This window comes from Hemiscyllium ocellatum, chromosome 23, assembly GCF_020745735.1.
Source record: "Hemiscyllium ocellatum isolate sHemOce1 chromosome 23, sHemOce1.pat.X.cur, whole genome shotgun sequence".
Classification (NCBI taxonomy): Eukaryota; Metazoa; Chordata; class Chondrichthyes; order Orectolobiformes; family Hemiscylliidae; genus Hemiscyllium; species Hemiscyllium ocellatum.
In genome coordinates this window covers 37,665,749-37,692,241 of record NC_083423.1, presented here as the reverse complement: position 1 = coordinate 37,692,241, position 26,493 = coordinate 37,665,749, and the positions used below count along the sequence as shown (strand labels likewise).

At 37.3% G+C, this 26,493-nt stretch overlaps 2 protein-coding genes across 4 annotated transcripts in view; one reads left to right on the top strand and one right to left on the bottom strand.

The window, feature by feature from the left end:
- gtse1 (G-2 and S-phase expressed 1) overlaps nt 1-17,118 on the top strand; it is a 22,604-nt gene extending 5,486 nt beyond the window's left edge. Inside the window, exons 4-12 of the mRNA XM_060842871.1 lie at nt 538-1,153; nt 3,170-3,331; nt 5,628-5,772; nt 6,688-7,032; nt 8,991-9,063; nt 10,695-10,940; nt 11,488-11,641; nt 13,538-13,651; nt 16,806-17,118. Of these exons, the coding sequence (XP_060698854.1) occupies nt 538-1,153; nt 3,170-3,331; nt 5,628-5,772; nt 6,688-7,032; nt 8,991-9,063; nt 10,695-10,940; nt 11,488-11,641; nt 13,538-13,651; nt 16,806-16,892 (1,942 nt within the window). The 3' untranslated portion in view covers nt 16,893-17,118. The remainder of the gene's footprint in view (nt 1-537; nt 1,154-3,169; nt 3,332-5,627; nt 5,773-6,687; nt 7,033-8,990; nt 9,064-10,694; nt 10,941-11,487; nt 11,642-13,537; nt 13,652-16,805) is intronic.
- srr (serine racemase) lies at nt 17,111-26,493 on the bottom strand. 3 transcript variants are annotated; one of them, XM_060842875.1, is made up of 7 exons: nt 26,280-26,493; nt 23,955-24,142; nt 23,124-23,302; nt 19,074-19,204; nt 18,374-18,522; nt 18,209-18,298; nt 17,111-17,951 (listed from the first exon to the last, which is right to left on the bottom strand). In XM_060842875.1, the coding sequence occupies exons 2-7, from the start codon at nt 24,127-24,129 to the stop codon at nt 17,713-17,715; spliced, it is 963 nt and encodes a 320-aa protein (XP_060698858.1). In that variant the 5' UTR covers nt 24,130-24,142; nt 26,280-26,493; the 3' UTR covers nt 17,111-17,712. The 3 variants fall into 3 exon arrangements, with proteins under 3 accessions (XP_060698858.1, XP_060698859.1, XP_060698857.1); XM_060842876.1 differs by having other exon boundaries at nt 26,361-26,493; XM_060842874.1 differs by lacking the exon at nt 26,280-26,493 and adding an exon at nt 25,425-25,853.

The window sequence follows — 26,493 nt, the reverse complement described above, 5'->3', positions numbered from 1 at the left end:
TACAGAAATGTCAGATTCTACCTGATGGAAAATGCATCTGTGTATAGCTTATTTTACAAGAACAGGATTATGAGCTGCCATGGCTCCATCACATTCTCCTTAAACCAAAATAGCCTGCCCATGCTTGTTAATCTAAACACCTACATATGATGTTACTACTTTAATAAAGAGCACAATTTGTACATTTTTGGCCTGAGTGTAATCATAAATTGGGAACAGAAAGCAGAGATTATTAAAATTAATGTACGTTTGCACCAAAATCTGCAAATATATTGCATTGTGCTTGTGCAGGTACAAAATGAACAGACACTCTTTCTCTGGGAAGGACAGGAAATGGTGTGTTGTTCAAAGCCACTGTCTTGAACTGATTCTACAGCATTGGTTACATCAGGAGCAGGTTTGGGCAGTTGGTATCTGACCTTGAGCAGTGATGAGTTCGAGAAGTTTTACTTTGTACGGTGTGCTCAACTTGAGGAACTTTTAATGTTCACATTTCAAGTATATGAACTATAAGTTAATAGGTTTTTTGTTTTCTAGTGGAAAAAGTGATGATGATGATGAAGTTTTTCTTGGGCCAGTTCGGCATGTGGAAAAATGTGTTGCTATTGGAATCGAATTAAATTGCAAGGAAGATAAATGTTCAAAGGCCACAGAGGCTGAGAATTGGAGCCCTTCAAACACAGACCTGTTTTTTGAAGTATCCAAAGAAGCCAACTTATTAGCACAACGCTTTGAAAACCATATGGAAGGAAGATCTAAGAAAATGGGAAATCAAATGACTCACAATAAAATGGTGGAGCAATTTATAGAGGAATCTAAATTAAAACTAACCCTTCTAAAAGGTATTAGCAGCCCAAGTTGTTCAAGAAGAGAAACTTTTGTAGTTCAAGATAGTCCATTGAGGTTACTTCCACCTGCAATCCAGAAACGTCTGCAGGTTAATTCCCAAAATGCTCAACCTCATTTTCCTTTAAAACCACCAATGAAAGTTGGTATTCCGGTATCCAGCTCTTCAATGCAGCCCCAACAAAACTCTGGAAATCCATCATTAGTCAGTAATAATGTGGCTTGGACTGAGAACAATACTTCAAGGGAAGATCCGTCAGTCGAACAAGCAAAATGTGAACCAACAAAATATGATGTATCAGAAAAGGTGAGCAGTTTTCTATTTCATAAAAGAACTCCGTTTAAACCAATACTTGAGGCCTGTTAAATAACTGTTGGATTTGTGTTAACGTCTAAGGTTTTCAGTAAGTGTAATCAGCTTGACACAAGATTTTGTGCTGTTTTAGTAAGTCTTTTGTTATAATTTGACAGCAAGAGCAAGGTCTGATGTTCATATTTATGATTCTACTGCATAAACAACACTCTTTCCTCCAAGGCTCCCTGTTGTTACTTACTTTCCACTGGCTTTTATTTTTGGTTCTGTCTCCAAAAAGTTGGTTGAAAGCATTCACTGAGATCCAAATAACTTGCTCCTTCTTTCACCCATCCCTTTTTAGTTTTAAAAATAGGGGACCTAACATTCAATACTAACATTATTCAAAAAATTGAGCTGTAATAATTAGACCCCTTCTGTGATGCCAATAAAGCCACTGGTATTTGGGATTGCTAAGTCTTCATTGAATGGCATTAAATTGTATAATGCTTGTTTTAAGGAAATTTAAATAATTGTCTTTTTTTTTAATCCTGAACTGTATCTTGCCTAGCAAAATGCAGGCAAATCCTCCCAATTGTCTTTACAGTTTTACACCTCCTATTATCTTGTATTTTTAGGTTCTGATCTAAAATAGCTTAAATATTCAAGTGTTTCTTTTCCGTACCAGGCAGTATCTGCTGAATCTGTAGTACTGCCACTATTATCTTCTGCGATACTACGTATGACCTTAGTTGGGTAAAAGAAATATCTGTGTAAATGAATTTGTACATAGGCACTAGAAATCCTCTAAGACAAATTCCACTCTTTGTTCACCCAATGTAGAAGAACACTTATTTGGACATATTTATCCAAACATTTGGTATATTGTAAATGTTGCTTGCACTTCCCTAGAAGTTAAAGATCCTTGGAGAAAAGTAATTCATTTTGTGATTGTTGGTTTGAGTATTTGGATGATTATGTGGGTTGATGATACTTTGCTTTCCTTTGAAAGGTTTAGTTTTCTAATTGGACTTTTGAGTCCAAGTCTGTTATTGCTGTTATTCGTAAACGATACAAATACATTTTTTTTTTCAATGCTTTCAGTTGCTATAGGATTGCATGCTGAATGAGCTTTATCCACTGGACCACTTCTAAACATCCAACTATTGTCATGTTTTGCACAATCATATAAAATACAACTGACTTTGTCTCTTTATGCATGGGCTATGACCCTGTTTTTGAGGCTTAAAATTATCATGACCCCTGAGTGAGTTGTGGAGTTTGAGGAAAGCCCATGTGAGCAGGATGAGGGGACTCTGTCATTCCTGCCTAGGTATCACCAAAACTTCAGTGTACCACTTGACTTGATGCCCCCCTATACACTACTTTTTTGGGAAGTCCTGGTGTTTTTTTTAAAAAATCTGCTTCTTTCCTTTTCTTGCCTTTTCTTTTGTTTTTTGTCTTTCCCTTTTTCTTTCTTCCCCCCCCCGTGCAAAATGGCTGTTGCGCCATCTATTTCTTTAGCTTTTGTTGGGAAAGGATTTGCAAGCTAGGAATGCCAATACTACAGTAAATATTTCTTTATTTTGCTTACAAGATCGATGCATTGACCTTGAATCTTTATAAAATGTAAAATCCAGTAGTACTGATTTGGTCAGGGAGGGAGGTGTTGTGGTAATGTCACTGGACCAGCAATCTAGAAATGCAAGCAAGTATTCTGAAGACAGGGGTTCAATCTCACCAAAGCAGATGGTGAAATATAACTTTAATAAAACTAGGAGAAAGAGCTGGTAGGGCCTATAATGGTGACCATGTAATCAATGTTGATATTTGTGTAAACTTACCTAATGTCCTTCAAAGAAGAAAATTTACTATCCTTGCCTGTTCTGGCATATGACTCCAGAATCACTACAGTGTACTTCTTAACTACTGTCTGGGCAATAAATGTTTACATAGTAAGTATTGCCCACATCCCGCCAAGGAATTTTTAAAAAAAATTATACTGATTTTTATATTTCTATCCTCATCCAGCCTAAGTCAGGAACTAGGTTGACAATCTGCGGAATGAAACAATTGAACAATACTTCATTGGGCAACCTCCCAGATGCTGTTGCTAATACTTCCAATGAGTGTGATTCTCCTCCCCATTCTAATGCTCTTGGCCGTAAGGATGGATCACTGGCTGCACACCAGGTATGGGATAACAGCTAGAGTCAGTTATTCGAGAACAAATTGTGCTGGAATTTGTGTCCATGTTGTTTTTGCACATATATATACCACTTGGTCGATGAGCACAGCTGCTGAGCAGTACCAAATCTTTCTTCCTAATTTTTTTCCTCCTTATGTTCTACTTGGATAGTCCACAAAAGTGAGATACTGTAAGTAGAATATTGTTTCCTTTTTATTACTTGTCAAACTTTTGGTTAGAATTTAAAGTACATATACTGTATTTCATCTTAGGTGCAAGAATAATGATTTTGTTTAAGGTGGTTCGATGAAACTTAATCCAGTTTCAATATTGATTCCATCAATGCTTTATTTGTGGTTTTCAGGAATGCAACCTCAACTAAGAAAGAATACTCCATATAATGAATATAAATCCATCTATATGGAAAGTTAGTTCAATCAGTGGTCTTCATGTTTAAAAAATAGACTTTTTATAAAATGACTTGCTCTAGCCAATTACCTGAAATAGTTGATGTACAGATCCAAAGGTGGCACTCTCCTAATTTCAATACCGATGAAATTTATGGTTGATTTGAAAAATAGTATTTTTATTTTGATTTGTAATGTGTATGAGTGAACTGTATTTATTTTAATTTTATAGCTTCGATAGTTAGGAACATTCAAAATTTTTAATCTGGTTTGGAGAACTGTTTGTTCATAGTATACTGGCTGCCTTAATGTAGTCATGTAGCTTCTGCTGTAGTGTTTCACTTTTTTCTTCATGGCAGCCATTGAATACGTTGCATGAGGTGAAGTTGAGTTTGAATTTTCAGAGTTGAATTGCTACTGTAAGGAGATAGCCTGGATGAATTTAAAATCTTAAGTCTATGACCTTTTTTAGTTATTAGGTGAGTCAGAATGGCTGTGAATTTTCCATTCCCTGCTATTGTGAAGATCAAGAGTGATAACAGATAAAGTTGGACTTTTTTTTCCTTACTCTGGCAAAACCCTGAAATAACGTCAGAAGGGCCAAGAGTGCCGTAAGCTGCACTACACCCATATCTCTGAGGAGCAGTGAAGACCCCCTGGAAAATCAATATTAATAAACAGGGCCGTGTTCTTTGCAGGTAGAAAGAACTCTCTGCCTCTGTTTCTAATCCGTAAAATAATAGGTGACAGCCATTTGTGGGTTCATTGCTCAGGGCAATGCTATGACAAATCAGCCAAACTGTCTGTCTGAAACTAAATGGAACCAAACAGTTAACTTGTCAATTAAAACTGCATTTAGTTATGCTAACAAAATAATAAATTCTTGTAGCTTTAGGTGTTATAGTAATATTGTGCCAGAGTGATAGTTTCTAAACTATGGAGGGCATGTATTTGCATTATAGTTGTGAAGAATATTAAACAGTCTAGAAATGGTTGAAAGCCCTGGGAAATATTTTTGTTTTCCAGAGGAAATGTTAGCATAAAAATGATGAACAGTTTTGAATTAGAAGTCAGTGGTCCACGAGAACCATTTTTTTTTCCCAACTAAATCTATTATTTTTCACTTTTTTTTCCCTTGTTTATCCAGTTTCCTTATTTAAATTAAACTATTATACTTCAAATGCTCCCGCCTGTGGTAGAAAATCCTCACCATTTGCCACTCTTCAGGAATGCAGAAGAAATGTTATTGAAGTAGATTTCTTTTGTGACTCTCCCTTGTATTGATGGCCTCCAGTTATGCTGTTTCCACAAAACAAAACATTAATTCTCTGTATCAAAATATTTTTTAAAAGATCAACTATATCATCCCTATGTTCTCTTTAGAGATCCAGCCTGTTAATCTATTCCTCTTCTATATATCCATGTATTTCTAGTATCATCTGTAAATCTCCATAATACTCTGTATTGACCCCATTTCCTTTCCTAATATCCTGCATGTGTGTAAACTGTGTGTAAATGATTCACATTTTAGCACAATATCTCTTTCCATTCTATCCCTCTAACAAATGAGCCTTCCTACTACTATAGTGTTATGGCCTTCAAAACAGTGATGCAATTTTTAGTGATTTATTGATTTTGTGCTGTAACACTGCTTTGTCCCTGTCCTCCAACTAGACTTGCACCTTGCTAATATTACCTGGCCTGCTAGATCTCTCAACCTCAATATATATCACCTGCAGTTATCTTATTGAACTTCACATGTGGGTGTTGTACAGGCTTTTAAGGAGATTAAGCAGATCAGCAGAAATATGTGAAATTTTGAACAAATGCTTTAGGCATCTTTTGTTGTGCTGTTAGAATTTGAAAAAGAAACTTTTTTTTGATTTCCTTATAGGTCAGTGAACCAAATGTATCTGGGTTTAAAACTTCAAATTCGATGACCAAGCATCGTACTGGTTCTGCAGCAAGGACTCTCAACCGTACCTCTTTGTCGTCCGGTCTTCATTCTCATCTCCACAATTCCAATAGTGGTGGCAGAGGCAAGTCAGACTTTAAATCTTAATATTTTGTAACTCATATTGTGGCATATGACTTTTGGTTTTCATGTCTGATACTTTTTAAGTATATGCCACTTTCTCTCTCGTTGAGCAATGAAATTGAGGAGCCTTGTTTACTTCCATGAAATGCCACATTATCCCATTCAAGGAAATAGGACCTACTCAACATCCTAAATATACTCTTTCTCAATGATTTTCACTAGCTTTGTCCTGAACTGGAATATGTTCATGTTATCCTGCACTCAAAATACGTCTTTGCCACTCTTGTGTTTACAATGGGAATTCAATTTTTGACTTGCAATTCTCACCATTTCCAAAAGTGCTTTGGATTGGTCAGGTGCTCGAGACCATGGTCAATTCCTTCACATTTTTGAGCAGGAGTACTAGCATTGAATTACAACTCTGATTAGCAGTTACACAGACCAAGAGATGGAAAGCATAATTAAATTGTATGGCTTCTTGTTTCCAGATGTGGAACTGGTGAATTGAATGGCCCCCTTTTGTGCTGGAAGTTGCTAATTATAGCAATATATTTCAGAAAGCTGGTATGGTACAAATGAAACTGAGTTGAAAAGTTTTTTGAGTTGAAAGTGCAATTTACACCAAAATGCATGTCCTTCTGTAATGTACAGTTGAAACTCACTTTAGGTCCAACCATAGTTCCTTGATCATCTAAATTTCAATCTGGAGTTAGAGAGCTGAAATAGCAGACGTAGTTATGTTTGTAAAATGACACTATTTAAAATGCAGCATCTAGTACGAACATAAAGGCCTTTTTTGGTTAAGTGCATCTGAAATTCTGCTTTGGCATTATTATTTGCTGAACATAATCTTGCTTTCAAATCAAGATAAACTAGTTTTCTTTGTTTTAAATATTTTGATTTTATCTTTCAACAGTGCCCCTAACCATGCGCTCAAATGCATCAAACCTACAAACCTTGAAAAACAGCAGCAGAATTGCCAGCCCAAAGACCAAGTCATCTAGTTCTAGGTGCTCAACAGATGTTCCAAGAAAATCACTAACACCAGCAAATACTTGTAAAGTAACTGCTCCTGGAATGATGAGTCAGAAAGGAACAGGGATGCAGAGTCTTCCTAATAAAGGTTTACAAAGAATTAGCTCAACTGACACAAATGTTGATACTAAAGTCAAGTCAAACCAAACAGTAAATACACTAGGGAGAGATCGGTGCCCAAAGACCAAAGCTTCTGTTAATAGCCAAGCTGTGAAAAGATCCAGCGGTAAGTATTAGTATTTCACAACTTAAACGTGGGTCTAGGGTTTTTTCTTTTGTAAATTTTCATGGAACTTGGGCCTACTAATTGCCAATTGAACTATCAAGAATATGAAATGATTATCATTTATTGATATTCAAATTATTTTGTGTTATCTACAATGGAAAAGTTCAAATGGTGGGTGTGGGGTTATAATTGATCACTACTCTATTTTGAGAGAACTATTCTATTTTGCCTGGTTCTCTTAACTGTTCCTTTAGCATTCAATTGCATCTTTCCAGTAAAGATTAACAATTATGTTCCATTTTTACATTACAATAGGAGGGAAGTAGATTTGTACAGTTAAATTCAAGGTTACACTATTAGTGTACAACATCTAAATGAGAGGACTTGTTTACATTTTGGTTTCAAGAGATCTCCTCCGATGCTGCCAAACCTACATTTCTCTAGCCATTTCTGGTTTCGTTTCAGATTTTCAGCACCCACAGTTTTGTTTGTTTGTTTTTTTTTGTTTTGAAAAGGAAATGTTTGCTGGTACTGGACCTTTTATCTTACAAAGTAAAATGCATCCATTTAAAAAGGTGTGCAGCCTCCAGTCCAGGTACCGGATTTTCCTGTCTACCCTTTTGTGTATCACTGAAAAATTTGCAAAGTTAACCATCAGCAGTTGTAGGTTTTCTTCCCCGATATGCCTGAGTGGTGCCCAGAATAATAATAATTCTCCAGATGTGGGCATTACTGACTGGGCCAGCAATATTTCCTATTTCTAATTCCCCTTAAGGTGCTGGTGAGCCTCCTTGAGTCATTCCAGTAGTGCTGAGTTGGAACGCCCACAGCTCTGTAAGAGGCCATTCCAGGAATTAGATCCATTGACAATGAAGGAATGGTGGTAATCAAGTTCTAATATATCTCAGGAGCAATTAACAATCAGAGTCTGACACTATGCCATATAGGACCACATTAGGACAGGTCACTAAACGTTTGACCAAGAATATCATTTTAAGGAGCTTCTTAAAATGGAGAGGTTTAGCAAGGTGACGACATTGGCAGTTAAAAGCCAGTTAGGTTGTGCAGAACTGGACTGTATAGAGCAGACAACTGTGCTCTAATCTAGATTAACATATTGAAGTGGAAATGGTGGATTAAGTTGATGTTTAGAAACCAAAGTAGGGTTATTTTGGGTTGCACAGTGGCTCAGTGACTTAGCACTGCTGCCTCACAGCACCAGGAAACCAAGTTTAATTCCAGTCTTGGGACTGTCTGTTTGGAGTTTGCGTGTTCTCCCAGTATCTGTATGGGTTTCTGCCAATTGGGGTGGCACGGTGGCTCAGTGGTTAGCACTGCTGCCTCACAGTGCCAGAGGCTGGTTTGATTCCAACCTCAGGTGACTATCTGTGTGAAGTTTGCACTTTCTCCCTTTGTCTGCATGGGTTTCCTCCCACAATCCAAAGATGGACAAGTTAGGTAGGCGATGTGCATTATTCAAGGGTAAATGTAGGATAGGAGGGTAGAGGAATAGGTCTAAGTGGATAACTCCAGACAGTCAGTGTGGACTTCTTGGGCCGAAGGGCCTGTTTCCACAGTGTAGGGATCCTGTGGATCTATTCTGCCAGGTATTCGGGTTTCCTCCCACAATCCAAAGATGCGCAGATTAGGTGAATTGGCCATGCTAAATTGCCAGTAGTGTAAGGGAATGTGTAGGTGAGGTAGCTCTGGTATATTTGGTGTTTCGAGGATAGGATGGGAAAGCTGGGTCTGGGTGGCATGCTCTTTGGAGGATTGGTGCAGACTGGTTGGGCCTCATGGCCTTCATTTGCATTGTAGGGATTTTATCATTCTCAGTGTACCATTTCTCCTCTATCCAACAGTGGTTATTCAATAATATTTCATTTTATCTCTGGTACAAAAGGGATTATTTGACATGTTTTGGAAAGATTAATCATCTTTATTAACTGTGATTTAAGCACCTTCACCTGGAACAGCAAGGTCAAAAGCAACACAACCAAGGAAGCTGTTGTCCTGCAGTGCAGTTGAGAGGTAACCAGAATTTGCTAATTACAGTAGAGTGTCAAAACAGGATATTATCAGTCTATATAGTTGTAGATGTTCCACCCTGTCCAACTATTTTAAAAAAAACTTATTAAATACAATCTTTTGGCGAGCACTATTGAGTGATTGCTGCAGTGGTATTGCACATGTTCATGCTTTTCAGCATCAATTTCTTGGAAAGCAATCAAGCTTTCCTTTTTTTTTGTTACCATTTTCCTTTGAGCCAATTACCCCTCTATCGGCTTTACAACCCTTTCTTAATAAAGTAGTCTTAAATGAACAAAACTGGTACGTGAACATATTCCTCAATGGTAAACGGTGCCCAAAAATTGCTTTGTGCCCCTTTTCTAATAGTGGTTCAAATAACTAGTAAAAGCATAATAGTTTGAACTCTGTCCTCATGTCTTTGGTAGCCTCTCACGTCTGTATACATCTATCGCTGACCAGGTTATCATGTACTGCTGAACAGCTGCATACGTTCCATAAACTATTCCTCCCACTTCCTCCTGCATTCACTGGGATGAGGATGGGAAAAGAGGAATTTATCCAAATCACTTGTAGCTGCAATTTAAAATTTTAGTTGAACCTTTGACCATTAATTTTCCATCTTTTTAGTTTTTATTTTACTACTGTGTTGAGTGGGAGGGGAATCGTCTAATTTCCGCATATGGCATTCCTTTTCTCCATCAATATGCTATTTTCAATCTACACTCGGAATGTGGGTGTTGCCCTTGGAAACATGCTTTTGGGTTGCCATTGATTTGCTGTATTGCATTAGGTCTCCATCTCTGTACAAGGAGAACAAAAACCCCCTGCTCCAACCTGACTTACATTTGACCTTATTTTTCATTAGGCCTTATTTTATTTCCTGTCCTCTGAAAGTTGCCATTGAAAATCACTTCTACACCATTTGATACTAGCTTTCAAAACAGTCAACACCATCCTCTTAAAAATGCCCACATTCAACCCCTGCTGTCCTTTTGAAGCTTCTGCATCATCTCCAAGTGAATTTGTCAGGGTTTGCACTCTTACCTTAGCTCAGCTGCTAAATTGTTTTCCATTCCTATATCTAATGACCTGTTACATTCTACTTCAACATTGTTTGTCATTCACTACCTAAGATATCTATAACACTACGTTTTATATGCCAAGCGGTGCTGATCCTTTTTTTTTGCTGAGTTTTATTTTCAGTCATTTGCCTTGTTTTCAACACTTGCTTTTTCATTTTAGTGCTATTACCCTTGTTTTTCTCAGTCTCTTCCTCTTCCCATCCCACACTCTTCCTTCTCACCACTTTTGGCAAACAGTAGATTCTGCCTCATACTCCCATTTGTCTCAGCAACTGGACTTGAACCTTAAGCTGCTAAATCTTGTGCCTGAACCTCAGTATCTCTCTTATCCTATTTAAAGACTCTACTTAAACTTAAACTCTAAGTCTAACCACATTTTTACAGTAAGCTCTTCTGATGATCTCTTGATAATGCACAGTGTGGCTGTTTCATCCTATATTTCAAAGTCTTGAAGTAAGGTTATAGAAATGTTTTTATCCAAACATACAATTAATCTTTCTAAGATATATCTTTTTGTTTAAAGCTACTAATATTGCTTTAATCTCGCAGTGGTACAGAGTTTTGTACTCCAAATAAACCACCTATTCGAGGAATGCTACAAACACCTATCTCAAACAAGCTGGCATCCGTAACATCTGCAACAAAACGTTTATCTGCTTTACCCACACCATTAAATCGCCGTAGGTCAGGTATTCCAACGTTCACTCCACGAACACAACCAAGACCTCTGTCATCTCACAAAGCCACAACTACACGAAACCGCAGTATGTCAGCCAGTGACATCATTCTAACAAGGTGAGAGGGGAAGATTTTATTTGAGCTTAAATTTTAGAAAAATTCAGATAATTCATCCATTGCTTAAAAAATTTCAGTTATTTTAAAAAAAAAGTTTGCGAATCTTAGAAAATTCAAGCATAATTTAATTAATGGGGGGGAAGTACCTCAAACTTTCCAAGAACACATCAAATTTTTCTTTAATGGGTATTGGTGAAGGACTAAATTCCCTCCATTACTAAGTTAATAGTGCAATTTTATATGAACATAATTATTTCACAAAGATCAGTTCTGCCACATTGTAATACACTTTGAATATAAATGTTTTTGTTTTGTAATGTATAAGTACAGTAATTTAATTTCTCTAACACTCCTTAAGCAATACAACAAGCTTTCTGACTTCAAAAGTCTTATAAAATAAGTCTTGACTTTGGATGTTTGTTGCTAATCACCTAGTGACTAAGTGCATGCTTTCAGCTGTTATGAATTATGGCTCAGGATAGGGTACAAATTCAATGTTCACAAGTCGTTTTACAGCCTATTGGCATTAACTATTTTGCCTTGGTAGTGAACAGATGTCGAAAAAGCCAGAGGGTCTTTGCTCATCTGACTCTTCTGAAGAGGATATGCCTCCATCCATGGTTCCTTGCGTTCTAGATTTCTCTCCTGATAAACCACTAGAAGAAGCTTTAAAGCACACATCTGAGCCTCAAAGCAAGGAGGTAGGAATGTACAATAAATACAGGGAGTGGACACCACAGTTAACTGTTCAGTACAAAATGCTGATAAATATACAATTGAATCCTTTGAGTGCTCTTGAATAATGAGGTGTTAACGTAGATCCATGATTAGTTAGTTGGGTTCTTGGACCATAGGCAATAGCAAATATTGCAGTTATCTTAAGTTCTTTGTTTTGTGCTGTCATCAAAGTTCCAAGCACATGCAACACTCAAGAAATTCTTCCTTTCATCTCTCTCTTAAATTGGCGCTCGTTAATTCTCAGACTCCCCATAAGGGGAAGCATCCTTTCAGAATTTACCCTTTCAAACCCTTAATTCTAATATGTTTCACTGAGATTGCCTCTCATTCCTTGATTCCAAGCAGAAGACTCTCAGCATGTTTAATCCTTACTCATACTGTCCAAACCATGGATCATTCTTATGAACCTTCTCTAAACTGCCTCCAATGAAGTAACATAGATAAGTGGGACCAAAACTGCATACACTACGCTAAATGAGGTTTCATCAGCACCTCGTATAATTGCAGTAAGTCTTCGGTACTCTTCTACTCCAATGTCCTTGAAATAAAGGCCTTCTTGATTACCTGCTGTGCTACTTGAGCTAGCTTAGTTTTGTGCATAAGTATCCTCAAGATTGTTGTAATTGTTCTCTATTCCAAAATATACAGTTTGCCACATTATGCTCCATTTGCCAAATTTTTGCCCATTCACTTAACCTCGCCCTCAACTGTTTTGTATCTGCCTCACCACCTGCCTTTCTACCTGTTCTTGTCTGCAAGTTTAGTAACAGTACACTTGCTCGCTGCCTCCCAGTCAATAATAGTTATAATTCCAGCACAGATCCTTGTGGAGCCCCACTGCTCACAGGTTGCCAACCTGAAAAAGAACTTTTTTTTTAAACTGTAGTTAATTCTCTATCTATGCCAATATACCATCTCTAACCTCTTATCATACATTTTAGCCTTTTTAGTGAGGTACTTTGCTGAATATCTGCAGTATAGTGATAGGAACCGGGTTAGATTTTTTTTTTAGATTAGATTAGACTTAGTGTGGAAACAGGCCCTTCGGCCCAACAAGTCCACACCGACCCGCCGAAGCGAAACCCACCCATACCCCTATATTTACCCCTACCTAACACTATGGGCAATTTAGCATGGCCAATTCACCTGACCCGCACATCTTTGTGACTGTGGGAGGAAACCGGAGCACCCGGAGGAAACCCACGCAGACACGGGGAGAACATGCAAACTCCACACAGTCAGTCGCCTGAGTCGGGAATTGAACCCGGGTCTCTGGCGCTGTGAGGCAGCAGTGCTAACCACTGTGCCACCGTGCCGCCCCGATTGATCTCCCTAACTGAGGCTTTTGATTGGAGTTGTTAATCTGGGCCAATATGGGAAGACCTGGCTCATAAGAATCACTTCCAATAAGGCAACTGATTCCTCCAATCTGGTTAGCCACAGCTAGTGTATTGTGCACAAGTAAATGGTGGCTTGCAAGCTCCATGCGTTTATTTCATTCAGTAAGTCAACCTAACGGGCACTGGTTTCTTGCCAGTCACACAACACAACATAATACACTAGCGTCTCGTATTCATTCACTTGTTTCTTCTTTTTGAGTTTACCTTGAAGGTGACATAGCTTCTACCATAAACAGGTTTACAGTCTACTTATTGGGAAAAGCATGAGGTTAAATGTTTTAAATATCTTTGGATAATGTATTTTCCATTTTTTGAATTAGCTAATAATATTTTAAATTTTTACATGCATTTATCTAGTTGGCAATGTTGCTTAATGGAAAAATATTTTTGTAACTCCTTGAATAAAACCATTATTATACGCCCTTTTTTTTTCATCCATGTTAACTTGTTTTCTTTTAGAATTTCACTGTTGAAGCTGGTACAAAAAATAAGCAAAATCAAGACCGTCCACTTATTGATCTCTCAAATACTCCTGAAATAAATAGAGTTGCACCAATGAAGGCTCCTGAGCCGGTAAGTTATTTTCATGTTGGTTAGCTTGTTTCAGCAACTGTGAACTTAATATTCTAGGGGTATCTGACTATGGTTGAGTTTCAAAGCCCAGGAAACACCATTCTATTTGTGCCTATATTTAAACTTGCTGATTTGTGGATTTAATGAAGTTTTAAAGTGAGTTACCTCTCCAACTTTTTGTGGTCCACACCTGAAATGCTAGCTGCTTTCTCACTGGTTCCAATATGGACTCCAATTTCTAGTGGCACAACCTTCTGAAGTGTTAAGGTTCTTTTTATGGTGCTTTAGGAGACTGAAAAAAAAATTAAAGAACAGCATATCAGAGATAGCATGCCTTGGAATTCATGTGAATGTTAGTGAGTACAGAACCGGGAGGAAACTTAGTTGAATGTATAATTGGAGAAAGCAGAGGAAAGGAATTCTTGGTGCAGACAGGTCTTGTACAATTTGAGACGTTTTTGGCTAGGACCAAATCATGTGAAAAGGCAGAATTTAAATGAATTTTGCAAGATGAGGGACACAAGGAAACAACTGTAGAGATGAGGTGCAAAATGGAATTGAAGGGGCAAATGACAGTAAACTAAGAAATACTGTAGAATGAGAATAAATTTGCATAAAAGTAATACACTAGCATGATGTCACAGTGCTTGTTCATGTGAGTGCACGTAAGTAAGGATTGATTTTACAAGCTGAAGTTGCCACATTGTGCTATGTTTATACTAGTTGGGATGGAGATCTGACTTAAACCTGGAACTAAACTTTCTTGGATACTGTGAAGTGGAATAGAGAAGCAAATAAATGATAGGTGGCAACTTTTGAGAACATCAATCCAACTTGATATTGTAGTTTTAGAGGGATGATGCATGTTCAAAGTACAAGGTACAGGTAACCAAAAAGTACCATGTGAAAGAAGGGTGAAGAATTAAAGTTTATTTAAGAAAGTGTATTGTTTTTCTAGCTCAGTAATGAAAGAACCAGTTGTGGCTCTAGATATAAGTCTTTAGTGAGAAAACATCTAGGTAATGATCCTAGTAGGGCATTTCCTGTAATACTTACAAAAATGACAAAAATAAAAGTGAAAATACCCTGATAATCATTGAGATAGATTTGGTAGATTGCAAATAAATTGGCAAAGGAAACGTGATTAGGCTGCTTAAGACAGCTGATTTGAATAAAATCTAAATATTCCCATCAAGAGAAACTATGGTAATCCAGAGATTCTAGATTTGGATATCTAAGAATATACAAAATTTATTAAACTACTTCTCCTGTTTTTAATTTAACAAATTATCAGGGCTACAACTTTAGGAGGTCAATTGTCCTATTGCATCTTTGCTCTTGAAGAGCAAATCCGCTAGTTTCACTCATTTTTTTTTCCCCATTAGACGCAAACTTTCTTCATGGACTTATCCAATTTCCTTTCAAAAACCATGATTTCAATGTGTCTCCTCTGCAATTTTGTATCCTACATCTTAATTACTTGTTGCATAAAATTTCTTTTTCTTTTTTTTCCCCTTCCACTAATAGCTGCAGTGTCTATCTCACATTTGTCATGATCTTGGACATCATTCTCCAATCCCCTCAAATTTCACATCCATAAGGGGAACAATTTCAGCTTTGCCAGTTTATCCACAAATTAAAGTCTGTCTCCTCCCTGGAAGCATTCTCTTAACTCGGATACAGAAAAGATTTAAGCCAGTGTTTTATAAAAGGTTCAGCATGATTATGACTGTTCTTTTGTTCCTTGTACTATTTTAAAAGCCTATTATCCCTAAGACTTTTTTCCAGACTTTTTTTGTCAAGTAATAGGTTCAGTAATTTATGGACAATAAAAATCTTGTACCTCATGATGCTGCACCCCTCTTTAGAATGATATCTTTCATTTTATGTTGCCTCTCCTTGTTCTTCCTGTTCACAAATGTACAGCTCTAAACTTCTGTACATTAAAATTCATCTGCTAAATATATGCTCATTTAATCAACCTGGTTATCATTATACCCATTTACAATTCTTCTAAAATTTACATTATCTGAAAATTTTGAAATTGTGCCCTGCATATCCAATCTGGTCATTAATATTGAAAAAGAATGCAGTTGTCCAGTTCTGCAATCCCATAACAAAACAACAGTTCATACTATTCTTTCCTGTCACGTAAGTAGAAAACTCTGCAGAATGATATATATTTATCGAAGATGAGTGGAGGTGGTCTGGGATAAAAATTGAAACCTTGTGGAGGCAGAGGATATGACTAAAGTACTGATCTATCTTCACACCAGATGAAATTAACGTAGTACATGAGAAAGAAATGGATATTGATCAGAATAGCAATAGATAGAAAGAAGTGAGGAAAAGATTTATATCACTCAAGGCAACAAGTCAACTTATCCAGATGGGTTGCGTCACATCTTGCTAAGGGAAGCAAAGATGGAAATAGCAGAGACTCCGTTCACCATTGTTTGATCTTCTCTGGATATGGACCTCGTGGAGAACTGCAGGCTTGCAAACGTAACACCTTAATCAAAAAGAGTAACCTGGTAACTCCTGGAGAGCCAATCCATTGTCTTTGGTACGACAGCACTAGAGACCACGGTTAATGATAAAATTAATTGACCCTTCGAGAAACATGGGTTAATGAGTCACCATCAGCATTCATTTAAGTACATCGAGACTGATCTAAATAACAGGATTGGTTAATATAATGCTGTGGATATATTTATGGAGTTCAGAAAGATGAGATATAGTAGAACATAAGACTTATTCAAAACAAAGACATTGCCGTTTAAAGGGATAAGTAACTTCAGTATGTAATTGGCTGAAGGATAGGTGGCAGAGCATGTGGTGAACATTGTTTTCCATCAGAGAGAAATAGGTACTGGAATTGCGAGAGATCTGTATTATAACAATTTTTTTTTTGTTTATTGATCTACACTTAAGTCTTGATATTAAACTTGGCAATGTTGTAAATCGCAAAAGACTTTGGCATGGGCAGACTTTTAAAAGGTTTCAAATGGCAACTGGGCACGTATTTGCAGGATTACAGGGAAAAGGATTAACTTAGTTGTTCTTTCCAAGATCTGCTATAGCTTCCTTCTGTGCTCCAATACTTTGTTGACTGTACTTTATTTTTCTGAAACTAAAACAATTTCACTTTCAGCTTATAGATTTCAACTCTCCGCTGATTATATTGAGCCCTGCAAATAAGGAAAATGTGAATCTGGACTCTCCTTTACTGAAGTTTTAAAGATGCTTTTAAATGGTCTATACTATCGTAAGGTTGTTTTAATTTTATGCAAGCTGTTTTTGTTTCTTATTTGTTTACTTTGAATACAAACCTACACTTTTCTTGTTTTTCTATGTCTGTGGTTGGACTGAAATAATGTCACTTGTTCTTCTGGTTTACTAAAAATGTCTTTGGACCACGGTTAATCTTAAATTGTAAATGCCACTGTTAAAGTCATGTTTTCTTGGTAGATTTACTTTTTTATTTTACAATCTGAAAAGCTAATCAAACAAATAAAGAGAAAATTTGAAATTGAGTACATTTTTCAGAACTACTGTTGCCTCTTCCTCCTTGCTGTGCAAGTATTATCTTATTAAAATAGTTACAATCAAAGCTGTATTGACAGCCAGATAGCAACACAATTCGGAGAAAATAGATCCCTTAGCACGGAGTACAAAATCCACTAAGTTTCTATACAATGTTGCTCACGTTCTGTAATTTCAAATGATTAGGCAAAATTGCAGAATTCACCATTTTAATAAAGGTAATACTTGGGTTAATAGCTTGTGCTGAAATTCTGCATTAAAATAAAAGTATGTTAGGACATTTCAATACACAAGATGAAGTTATAAAAGATTAGTTACATTTGAGATTTAAAGGGGGACAAAACAAATTGCAAATTAGTGCAGTACTTGTATTTTCCCACAACACTTATGAGAGAATAAAACTCTAATGTTTCAATGAGGTATCAGGATTGTCATGTCCATTTCTACATAAATGTTAAATCTTTATTATTAATTATATAGTTCTGTGTAGCTGCATGACAATTTTTTTTCATTTTTTAATGAACAATATGCTGAAGCTCTTCAGGACTGATGTTTCCTCCACTTATTATGACCACTGCTGTCTTTCCTTTAAGATTGATCTTTTCTCCAACAATAGCAGCAAAAGCAGCTGCTCCTGAGGGTTCCACAACCAGGCCAATCTTGTATAGCATGGAAACTGCCGCTTTTATTTCATCATCTGATACCAACAGGATTTCTTTCACTTGTTGCCTGCAAATCTGGAATGTTGTTGTACCTATTGAGAATAGAAAGACATTGAAAGATCCTGATAAGTATTTGTCTTACTGGCATATTTATTTTTTTCTCTGAGTTCTGATGCTTGAATTGTTTTTCTGGCAGTCATCTTGGGTATTTTTTAACAATCTGATTCTTTTTGCACTTTGAAAAATGTAAACAAATAATGTATTTGGTAATCTCCAACTTGCTTTTCGCAATCCATATTATTTTTTAACCTCCATTCGAAACTAAAGCTGTATCATCAGCTTCACTCACCTGCAAATGGTGGAGCAAGTCCTGAGGCAATGCTGTTTGCATCCATAAACACTGGTTTATTTTCATTAAAACTTCTGTACATGGTACAAGCTGATGATCAAGAATAAATGGTGAAATTGGTGCCTTTAAAACTGGAGTACAAAACGAAACTGAAGTATAGTTTACCTCCTCTTGGTTCCACTCCATATACATGTGTAGTTGTACAGCCAGATAGTTTGATGGCAGCAGCCACCCCTGCAAGCAAACCACCACCTCCACAAGGAACTGCCACAACATCAGGATATGGAATTTCTTCAAGAATTTCTAGACCAATGCTAATAACACAGAGATACAATCTAGATTTGGATCAGTGTTTTTTTTTGTCTTAATGTTTTTGAAGTAAACTTAATTGCACCAGTCACTTGTGCTACTTACTGAAATAGGTACTCATTTTGGTAGCTTCATTGTCTAGTTTTTGCTGTTTTGTATGAAGTATAGCATCTTGCTGTTAAAAGCATTCAATACAACAGTTGTTCTTGTGTATGAAATTAGACTTTTATGAAATTGCATACTAAGCAGGTAGTATCAAAAGTTATTTGATCTATTAAACAATTTTCATTAAGGAAGTCACTTTTTCAATATAACCTTTAACTCTACTTTGATTAGGGAGTCATGATTGGAATAAAGTAATATGGAGTAGTCTCTTGAAGAGATCATATGTAAAAGTTAGATGTGTCCAGCTGAGAACTAGACTCAGTTTGGCCAATAAATCTATGGAGTGAGTGAGGTTGCCTCTTTGGCTCTGGTATATTGCAGTAAATTGTAAGAAGGAAGTAACTTCACCTCCATCAGTTGAAAAAGAGAAAGATAGGAATTGGACATTTACCTTCCATGGCCAGCAATCAAATCTATGTCATCAAAGGGGTGTAAGAAACTCATTTTCTTATCCTCAACAAATTGTTCCACAGCAGACAACAATGACTTGGGTGGCATCCGCTCAACTTCTACACCATAACTCTAGATTGTGATATAAAAATGTGCAACATTCAAAATTACTAATGCCATTGATAATTGTAATAAAGAATATTTATGCTATTTATTAAGACCTATGAAAGGACTCCATGTCAATTAATTTGTAATACTTGTTTCTTGTTCACAGATGTTATAGAAATTGTATCACGTGTAAAGCATCTTTTTACTTTTTTAAAAAGCTAAGTTTTTAACCAGTTCATAGTGATGCATTTCATTTTATGACTATGGTTTTGAGGTGACTTAAGCTGATTGTATTCTGTTCAACTCAAGTTCAGATACCTACAGAGAAAATACAATTTTCCTAATAGAATCTGAAACTATTTTGACAATTTGGAGTTCCTAAATTGACCTTCCAAAATGTTTGCCACTAGGCACATGAAGATGATCTAGTCATAAATATTTTGCACATGCTGAGCTACCACTTTTTTCATCTCATTTGTTCCAATAAACTTTATTTTGTTTAAAGCTAAATTGAATAGAAATCAGGGCTTAAACTGAAACCAAAATACTCCAGGTGTTAGAAATACTTAGCAGGTCTGGCTGCATTCATGGAGAGGAAAACACTGGTAAAGTTTTCTGTTGAATTTAACTCTTTGGTCTATCAAGTAATAGCAAGCTGGTTGATGCTTGTCAATTTGCTAGAATTCAGGATCCAGTTTTAGGGTCTTTGCACTGTGGGTGGTGGGGGCCACTCAAATCACCAAGTAAATACATTGATTTTTCTGACTTTGGTATTTTATGGGGATAAGTAACATTTTTGAAAATATTAATCTCTAACAGGCCTTTTCTGTTTTTTTTTTCTTCTTTTATTGAAGATATATTTGAAGCCAAACAAAGTTCATAGAACATAGAAAAATACAGCGCAGTACAGGCCCTTCGGCCCTCGTGGCACAGTGGTTAGCACTGCTGCCTCACAGCACCTGAGACCCGGGTTCAATTCCCGACTCAGGTGACTGACTGACTGTGTGGAGTTTGCACGTTCTCCCCGTGTCTGCGTGGGTTTCCTCCGGGTGCTCCGGTTTCCTCCCACAGTCCAAAGATGTGCGGGTCAGGTGAATTGGCCATGCTAAATTGCCCGTAGTGTTAGGTAAGGGGTAAATGTAGGGGTATGGGTGGGTTTCACTTCGCGGGTCGGTGTGGACTTGTTGGGCCGAAGGGCCTGTTTCCACACTGTAAGTCTAATCTAAAAAAAAAAGCCTACCTAACCTACACTAGCCCAATAACCTCCATATGCTTATCCAATGCCTGCTTAAATGACCATGAAGAGGGAGAGTTCACCACTGCTACTGGCAGGGCATTCCATGAACTCACAACCCACTGACTAAAGAATCAACCCTAACATCTGTCCTATACCTACCACCCCTTAACTTAAAGCTGTGTCCCCTAGTAACAGCTGACTCCATTAACAGAAAAAGGTTCTCAGTGTCTACCCTATCTAAACCCCTAATCATCTTGTACACCTCTATCAAATCTCCCCAAACCTTCTTTTCTCCAATGAGAACAGCCCCAAGTGCCTCAGCCTTTCCTCATACGATCTTCCTACCATGCCAGGCAACATCCTGGTAAACCTCCTCTGCACTCGTTCCAATGCCTCCACGTCCTTCCTATAGTATGGCGACCAAAACTGCACACAATACTCCAGATGAGGCCGCACCAGAGTCTTCTACAACTGCAACATGACCTCAGGACTCCGGAACTCAATTCCTCTACCAATAAAGCCCAGTACACCATATGCCTTCTTCACAGCTCTATTTACCTGGGTGGCAACTTTCAGAGATCTGTGTACATGGACACCGAGATCCCTCTGCTCATCCACACTACCAAGTAGCCTACCATTAGCCCAGTAATCCATCTTGTTACTCCTATCAAAGTGAATGACTTCACACTTAGCTACATTGAACTCCATTTGCCACCTTTCTGCCCAGCTCTGCAACTTATCTATATCCCGCTGTAACCTGCCACATCCTTCGCTGTCCACAACTCCACCGACTTTCGTGTCATCCGCAAACTTGCTCACCCAGCTTTCAAGCCCGTCCTCTAGATCATTTATAAAGATGACAAACAGCAATGGTCCCAAAACAGATCCTTGTGGAACACCGCTAGTAACTGCACTCCAAGATGAACCTATTCCATCAACTACTACTCTCTGTTCATTTGTCAAAATTGAATAAACCACGCAGAAACAACTATCTATTGAAACTGGTGATGTAATTCAAAATTAAAGCTCTTTCCTGTTATCTATCAAGTGTTGTTTGCTTAGGACATTTGGGTTTCTTGTAACTCTTAACAGTCTGCTTGCTGTAGTCCTGATGTGAATTTTCCATCCAATTCAAGGATCCTGCTCTACAAGGAGTTAAGATATCATTAATTGTAGAACTGCAATTAAAATGACAACATTCAAGATTTTTAATGTTAAATAAATCCATTTTAACTTTTAAAGTTCTGAAATCTCATTAAGTATGTGCAAATTGTGAGGAGGCCCTGTACTCCTGAAATAAAGCTGTAAAATTTAAAAGTATAATTTGCTGATAGTTGAGAGGTAATTAAACCTACAGTTCCATAGCTGCTGTTTGAAGTAGCAGACCCTTTGCCACTACTAGCACTGTAAACTCTACCCCATTTTAACACTGGATTGTTGATGTGGGGAAGGAAAAGCTGAAAATGTGTTGCTGGAAAAGTGCAGCAGGTCAGGCAGCATCTAAGGAGCAGGAGAGTCGATGTTTCGGGCATGAGCCCTTCTTCAGGAAAGGTTCCTGAAGAAGGGCTCATGCCTGAAACGTCGACTCTCCTGCTCCTTGGATGCTGCCTGACCTGCTACACTTTTCCAGCAACACCTTTTCAGCTTTGATCTCCAGCATCTGCAGTCCTCACTTTCTCCGTGGGGAAGGAAAATGACAGTGAACAGAAAAGTCATCACAAAGGGCAGCAGAAACAGGCCTGAATAAGAATATTTACTTAGTCGGTCTGCTGTGGAGAATAGGCCCAAGTGTGCAACTTAAGTTTTTAAAACCTCGCAAATAAACAGTGTAAGCTACTTAATATCCACCAATACTCAGCTTAAGGTATATCTTACACACACCAATTAATTCCACTTTTGAGCTCGGTGTAGGGTTCCTAATTTTTTCCACTTTGTATCACTGCATTTAGTCTCTCAACATTATCTCTTTAGGTGATGTCTTTGACTTTGCAAAATTACATTTAAAGAATCAAAAAGAAATACATTTGTACCATACCATCAAATATTTTGTAACTTTTCCTTATTTATATGTTTCATCCCCCTCCATCATTCCCAACAGAAATGTAAATAGAGTTTTCGATTTCTACCTATAACCTCTTAATCTGACCAAATGGACATTACCAAATACTCCTTTTCCTTCTTTAATATATGCAGGGAACCAAATCTTTGAGCTGGTACCTCAGCCTGATGCCACAGGTATATCAAGATTGCTGTGTAATCATGATTACATAAAGTAATGCTATGCAAAATACTTCGGCAAATATAACTCTTACAACTCTTCCTACTTGGCACTTCACCATTAAAAATGAGAACAGCTCCAGAGTTAAAGTTTCTTCCAGGGCCTCAGAGATATGGAACTCCTTCCCTCCCATAGTCTTAATGGCTTGTAGTTTCATACTTTCTAAGTCCAGACTTAGAACTACATTTTTCTTGTACTTTATATTCTCTGCCTAGTCAACCATGGTGACATCCTACACTTGAACCTTGTCCTGGGCCATGTTTCCAGAAACAAATATGATTGCTTCATAAGCTGATGTCATTGTTGCAACAATTCTCTCTTTACTTCTGGCTAAATAGCCTTTTCCGTTCCTTGTTTTTAGCTACAGAAAAGGTTTAGATTCAATTCAAATGTATGCTTTCAGTTAACATATGTATATCCATGCTTACTGCAATCAGGTCGGTCCTTGACGCCGGTGCTGTGTCTGGCATTAATACTTTTCCTCGATGCCCAAAATGCTTCAAAGCATAAGCAAAGGCTTTCCCATAATTTCCTGCTGACATTGTAATGAAGTGCCCATTTTCTCTTCTGGAAAACTGATTTGCTACTCCTCTGATCTTGAATGAGCCTGCAAAATAAAATGTTTATGTAATATTTGTCTTGAAGGCATATCAAAAACTGTAAGTGCCACATTGAATGTTACAAAATTGGTTCCGTTTTCTGAGCAACTTGTAGTATGTCAGTATTGAGGTCAGTAAATTAACTTACATTCATACATTTATTAGTGGGAAAACAAAATCAGTCAACCAGAAATGTTTAAAACACAGTTCTAACTGAAGTGATGTAAAATTCCTACACGCTGGAGTTAACAAGACATCTGTAAAAAAAAATATAATTCTACCTGACTTGTCACTCCTCTATTTTGCTATATATCTCTTAATTACAAACTAATGCCTGTAGACAGCTACATAGTTAAGTCAGATTTTGGTGTCAGAAAAGGCTAATTATTATAGTGACATGGTCTACTAGTAGCACAGTTTTTTTTCATATTTCTGACTTTTAAAACAATGTTTTAGTTTCAGAAATCCAATATTATTAAATAAACATTAATTTCAAAATATTCTGTCATTATGTTTTAACAGTTTAACCAGTAAGTCTGAACATAATTATGTAGTGTGTCTCCCTTCAGCTTAAAAACCCTAAAAATTCACAAATCAATCTACTGTACTGCAGTACATGGAATAAATTCAAAACACAGTATAAGCATTTACTGTACTGACCTGTTGTCTGCATGTTTTCAAGCTTCAGATACAGGTCACAGTTGATTTTCATTGGAACTGCACCATTAGCCAGGTGGATCATAGGTGTTTTAATAACTTGCAAAGTGCTCTGCTTTACTGCCTCCCTGGCTTCCTGTAACATCTGTAAGCTCAGCAAGGTTTCCGCTTCTTCCATTTCCTTTCTTACTCTGAATTGTAAAGCATAGAAGTGCACTTCTTCAACCTTTTTTTTAAAATAATGAGTTGGTATCTACCTCGTTCTTGTCTCATTTTATCTACCAAGCTCAAAAAAAAATGTTGCCAGGGAGATTTGAATCACTATCAGAAATTTTACTCAGTTTGTGATCAAATTTTGCTACAACAAAGATTCAGATTGCCATTTAAAAGACTCCTGATGCAGTAAAGGATCAAGTGAGGAATCATTGTTTTGTTTCCAATTTACTTGCCTGAAAAAAATCAAAGTCATATCATAGTATATGAAATGAGTGCTTCGTTTTCCAATTCCCTCCAAAACTTCTGCCCCTTGTGATCTTTGCTGCCTTACCGAATATATGCCATCTTCCCCATTCTTCAGGTTTTCAACTTGAGCCTTTGTGTGGCTTTGCACCTGCCTTTCATTCTATCATTGTTGGCACAGCCCTCAGCCATGTTCCTATTTGCTATCCTAAATCCCTTGATTTTTTAAAAAATGATATTTCAAGGTGTATCTTAGTCTTGACTAAATCTTTGGCCCTCTCTTCCAACACTCCTTCCTTAGTTTAGCATCCCCTTTTATTTGTTTTGTTCTCTCATTTTGCAATATGCCTTTGAACATTTACTATATTAAGGATATTACATTGGTGCAACTTGTTCCTTGAGCCCCTCATTAAGTTGCCCTAATGGCCATTGTTCATGTGTGATCATTTGATAGTTTTGTTTTATTGTGAGTCAGAGTGCAGCAGTGTGGGGAGGTCTTGTGTTCATGCAGTGGTTATGTCCCAACTTCTGAGCCAGAAATCCTGGGTTCAAGTCCTACCTGTTCCAGAAGTGTATTACATATTTGAACAGGTTGATTAAAGTATCTATAACTATAACTAAAGTAACTGTCATGCACAAATACTGAATGTAGGAGTCATTAGAAAGCAATCATAAGGCAAGAACCTGTAAATCCTACTACCTTGCTAGCTCAGGGGATACTGTGTGACATTTGTCACTATCTCAGCTAAGCTCATCTGTTGTTGAGATATTCAATACATTGATTTCTTTTCAGTTCATGAAATAATGGTCATAGGGCCATTGCTGAGATTAATTTTGAATTGTTAACTGTCCTCTTGAATGATACAAGCACCCCCTGTCAACCCCATTTCTATTGGTGTTAACTGCAAATAAAATAATGTTAGCTCTAATATCTGAGGCAATTAAAATGCCTGAACATTTCGAAAATATTGATAGAGGTTCAGAAAGGTGGTCGAGGTGACACATGTTACTAACCTGTTAGTGAGCTCAAGATAGTCATGTATAAAGATCCGCATTAAACAGGTGGCAAGTTATCCTTGAGCGTTAGACTTAATTCCACAATATCAATCCTGTTGTTAGTTATTTTAAACTGAGCTAAGTGGATTCTTCCCGCCAACTGTAAGTATCTATCTTGATGATTTGAAGATTGCATTGTTATGTGTAAATTGACTGTATTCTCTCGGTTACTCACAGCTGTACTCTGACTCAGTCAAATAAAAACTATCAACATCCAAATTATTTATTGTTTGCATTTGACTTTGCTCTGTCCCGAGATCGTGAGAGGGTTTTAGTCTACTCTTAAAAATGTTGTTCTAAAAAAAGCGTTGGTGACGTCGATCATCTTGACCGCAGGAGAAAGTAAGTCTGGGAACAGCTGGAAAGCAGCAGCAAGATCAAAACAGCCATGAAAAACAAGTTTAGTGGTAGTATGTTTTAACATAAAATAAGTATTTCTTTTTTGAAAAAAGTGTTCACTGCTTTTTAAGTCAGTCCCTCATCCACTCTTTCCGTTCCTGTGCAGCATTAAGACTCTTTCCAATATGTATTTCCGGCATTCTGTCAGAAACTAAAAAATGAAGCCGCCTGTCAAAGGTGTCATAACATCGCAAGGATGATGTTGTTTTGCTTAAATATTTTTTACAAAAGTTTCATTGTTGAACTTCAGAGGTCATCCCTCTCCCTTTGTGCCCAGTTCACTTCTCTGACGGAATTCTTCGAACCTTATTAAACAGTATCATCAAACACAAATTAAAAATCTTATGCTCTCGATTGTATTAAATTGCCGGTTAAAATATTCCAAGGTGGGGTGGTGGGGGAGTATTTGTATACCTTGGCGTTGAGTCCCCAGAGGTTTGTTTAGAAATAAAGGAGCTTCCTTATCCCAGCAGTTTCTGCTCTGTCAATACTCACTGGTGTTTGACTTCAGGGAGCCGCACCGTGTCTTTATGTTCCCCTGTCCGTTCAAACACAGCACGGGGTTGGGATGGGGAGGGGGTTAAACAATGTCAGGGCTGTGTGTGTGTGCAGGGGACAAATAACTCCG

What these genes read in the sequence shown, in the direction of transcription:
- srr (XM_060842874.1), bottom strand. Translation starts at nt 25,465, where the DNA reads ATGCGGATCTTTATACATGACTATCTTGAGCTCACTAACAG. An exon ending in TATCTTGAGCTCACTAACAG is followed by an intron (nt 24,143 to 25,424) that starts GTTAGTAACATG and finishes TTTACAATTCAG; the next exon opens with AGTAAGAAAGGAAATGGAAG. An exon ending in ACTTGCTCCACCATTTGCAG is followed by an intron (nt 17,952 to 18,208) that starts GTGAGTGAAGCT and finishes TATTCTCAATAG; the next exon opens with GTACAACAACATTCCAGATT.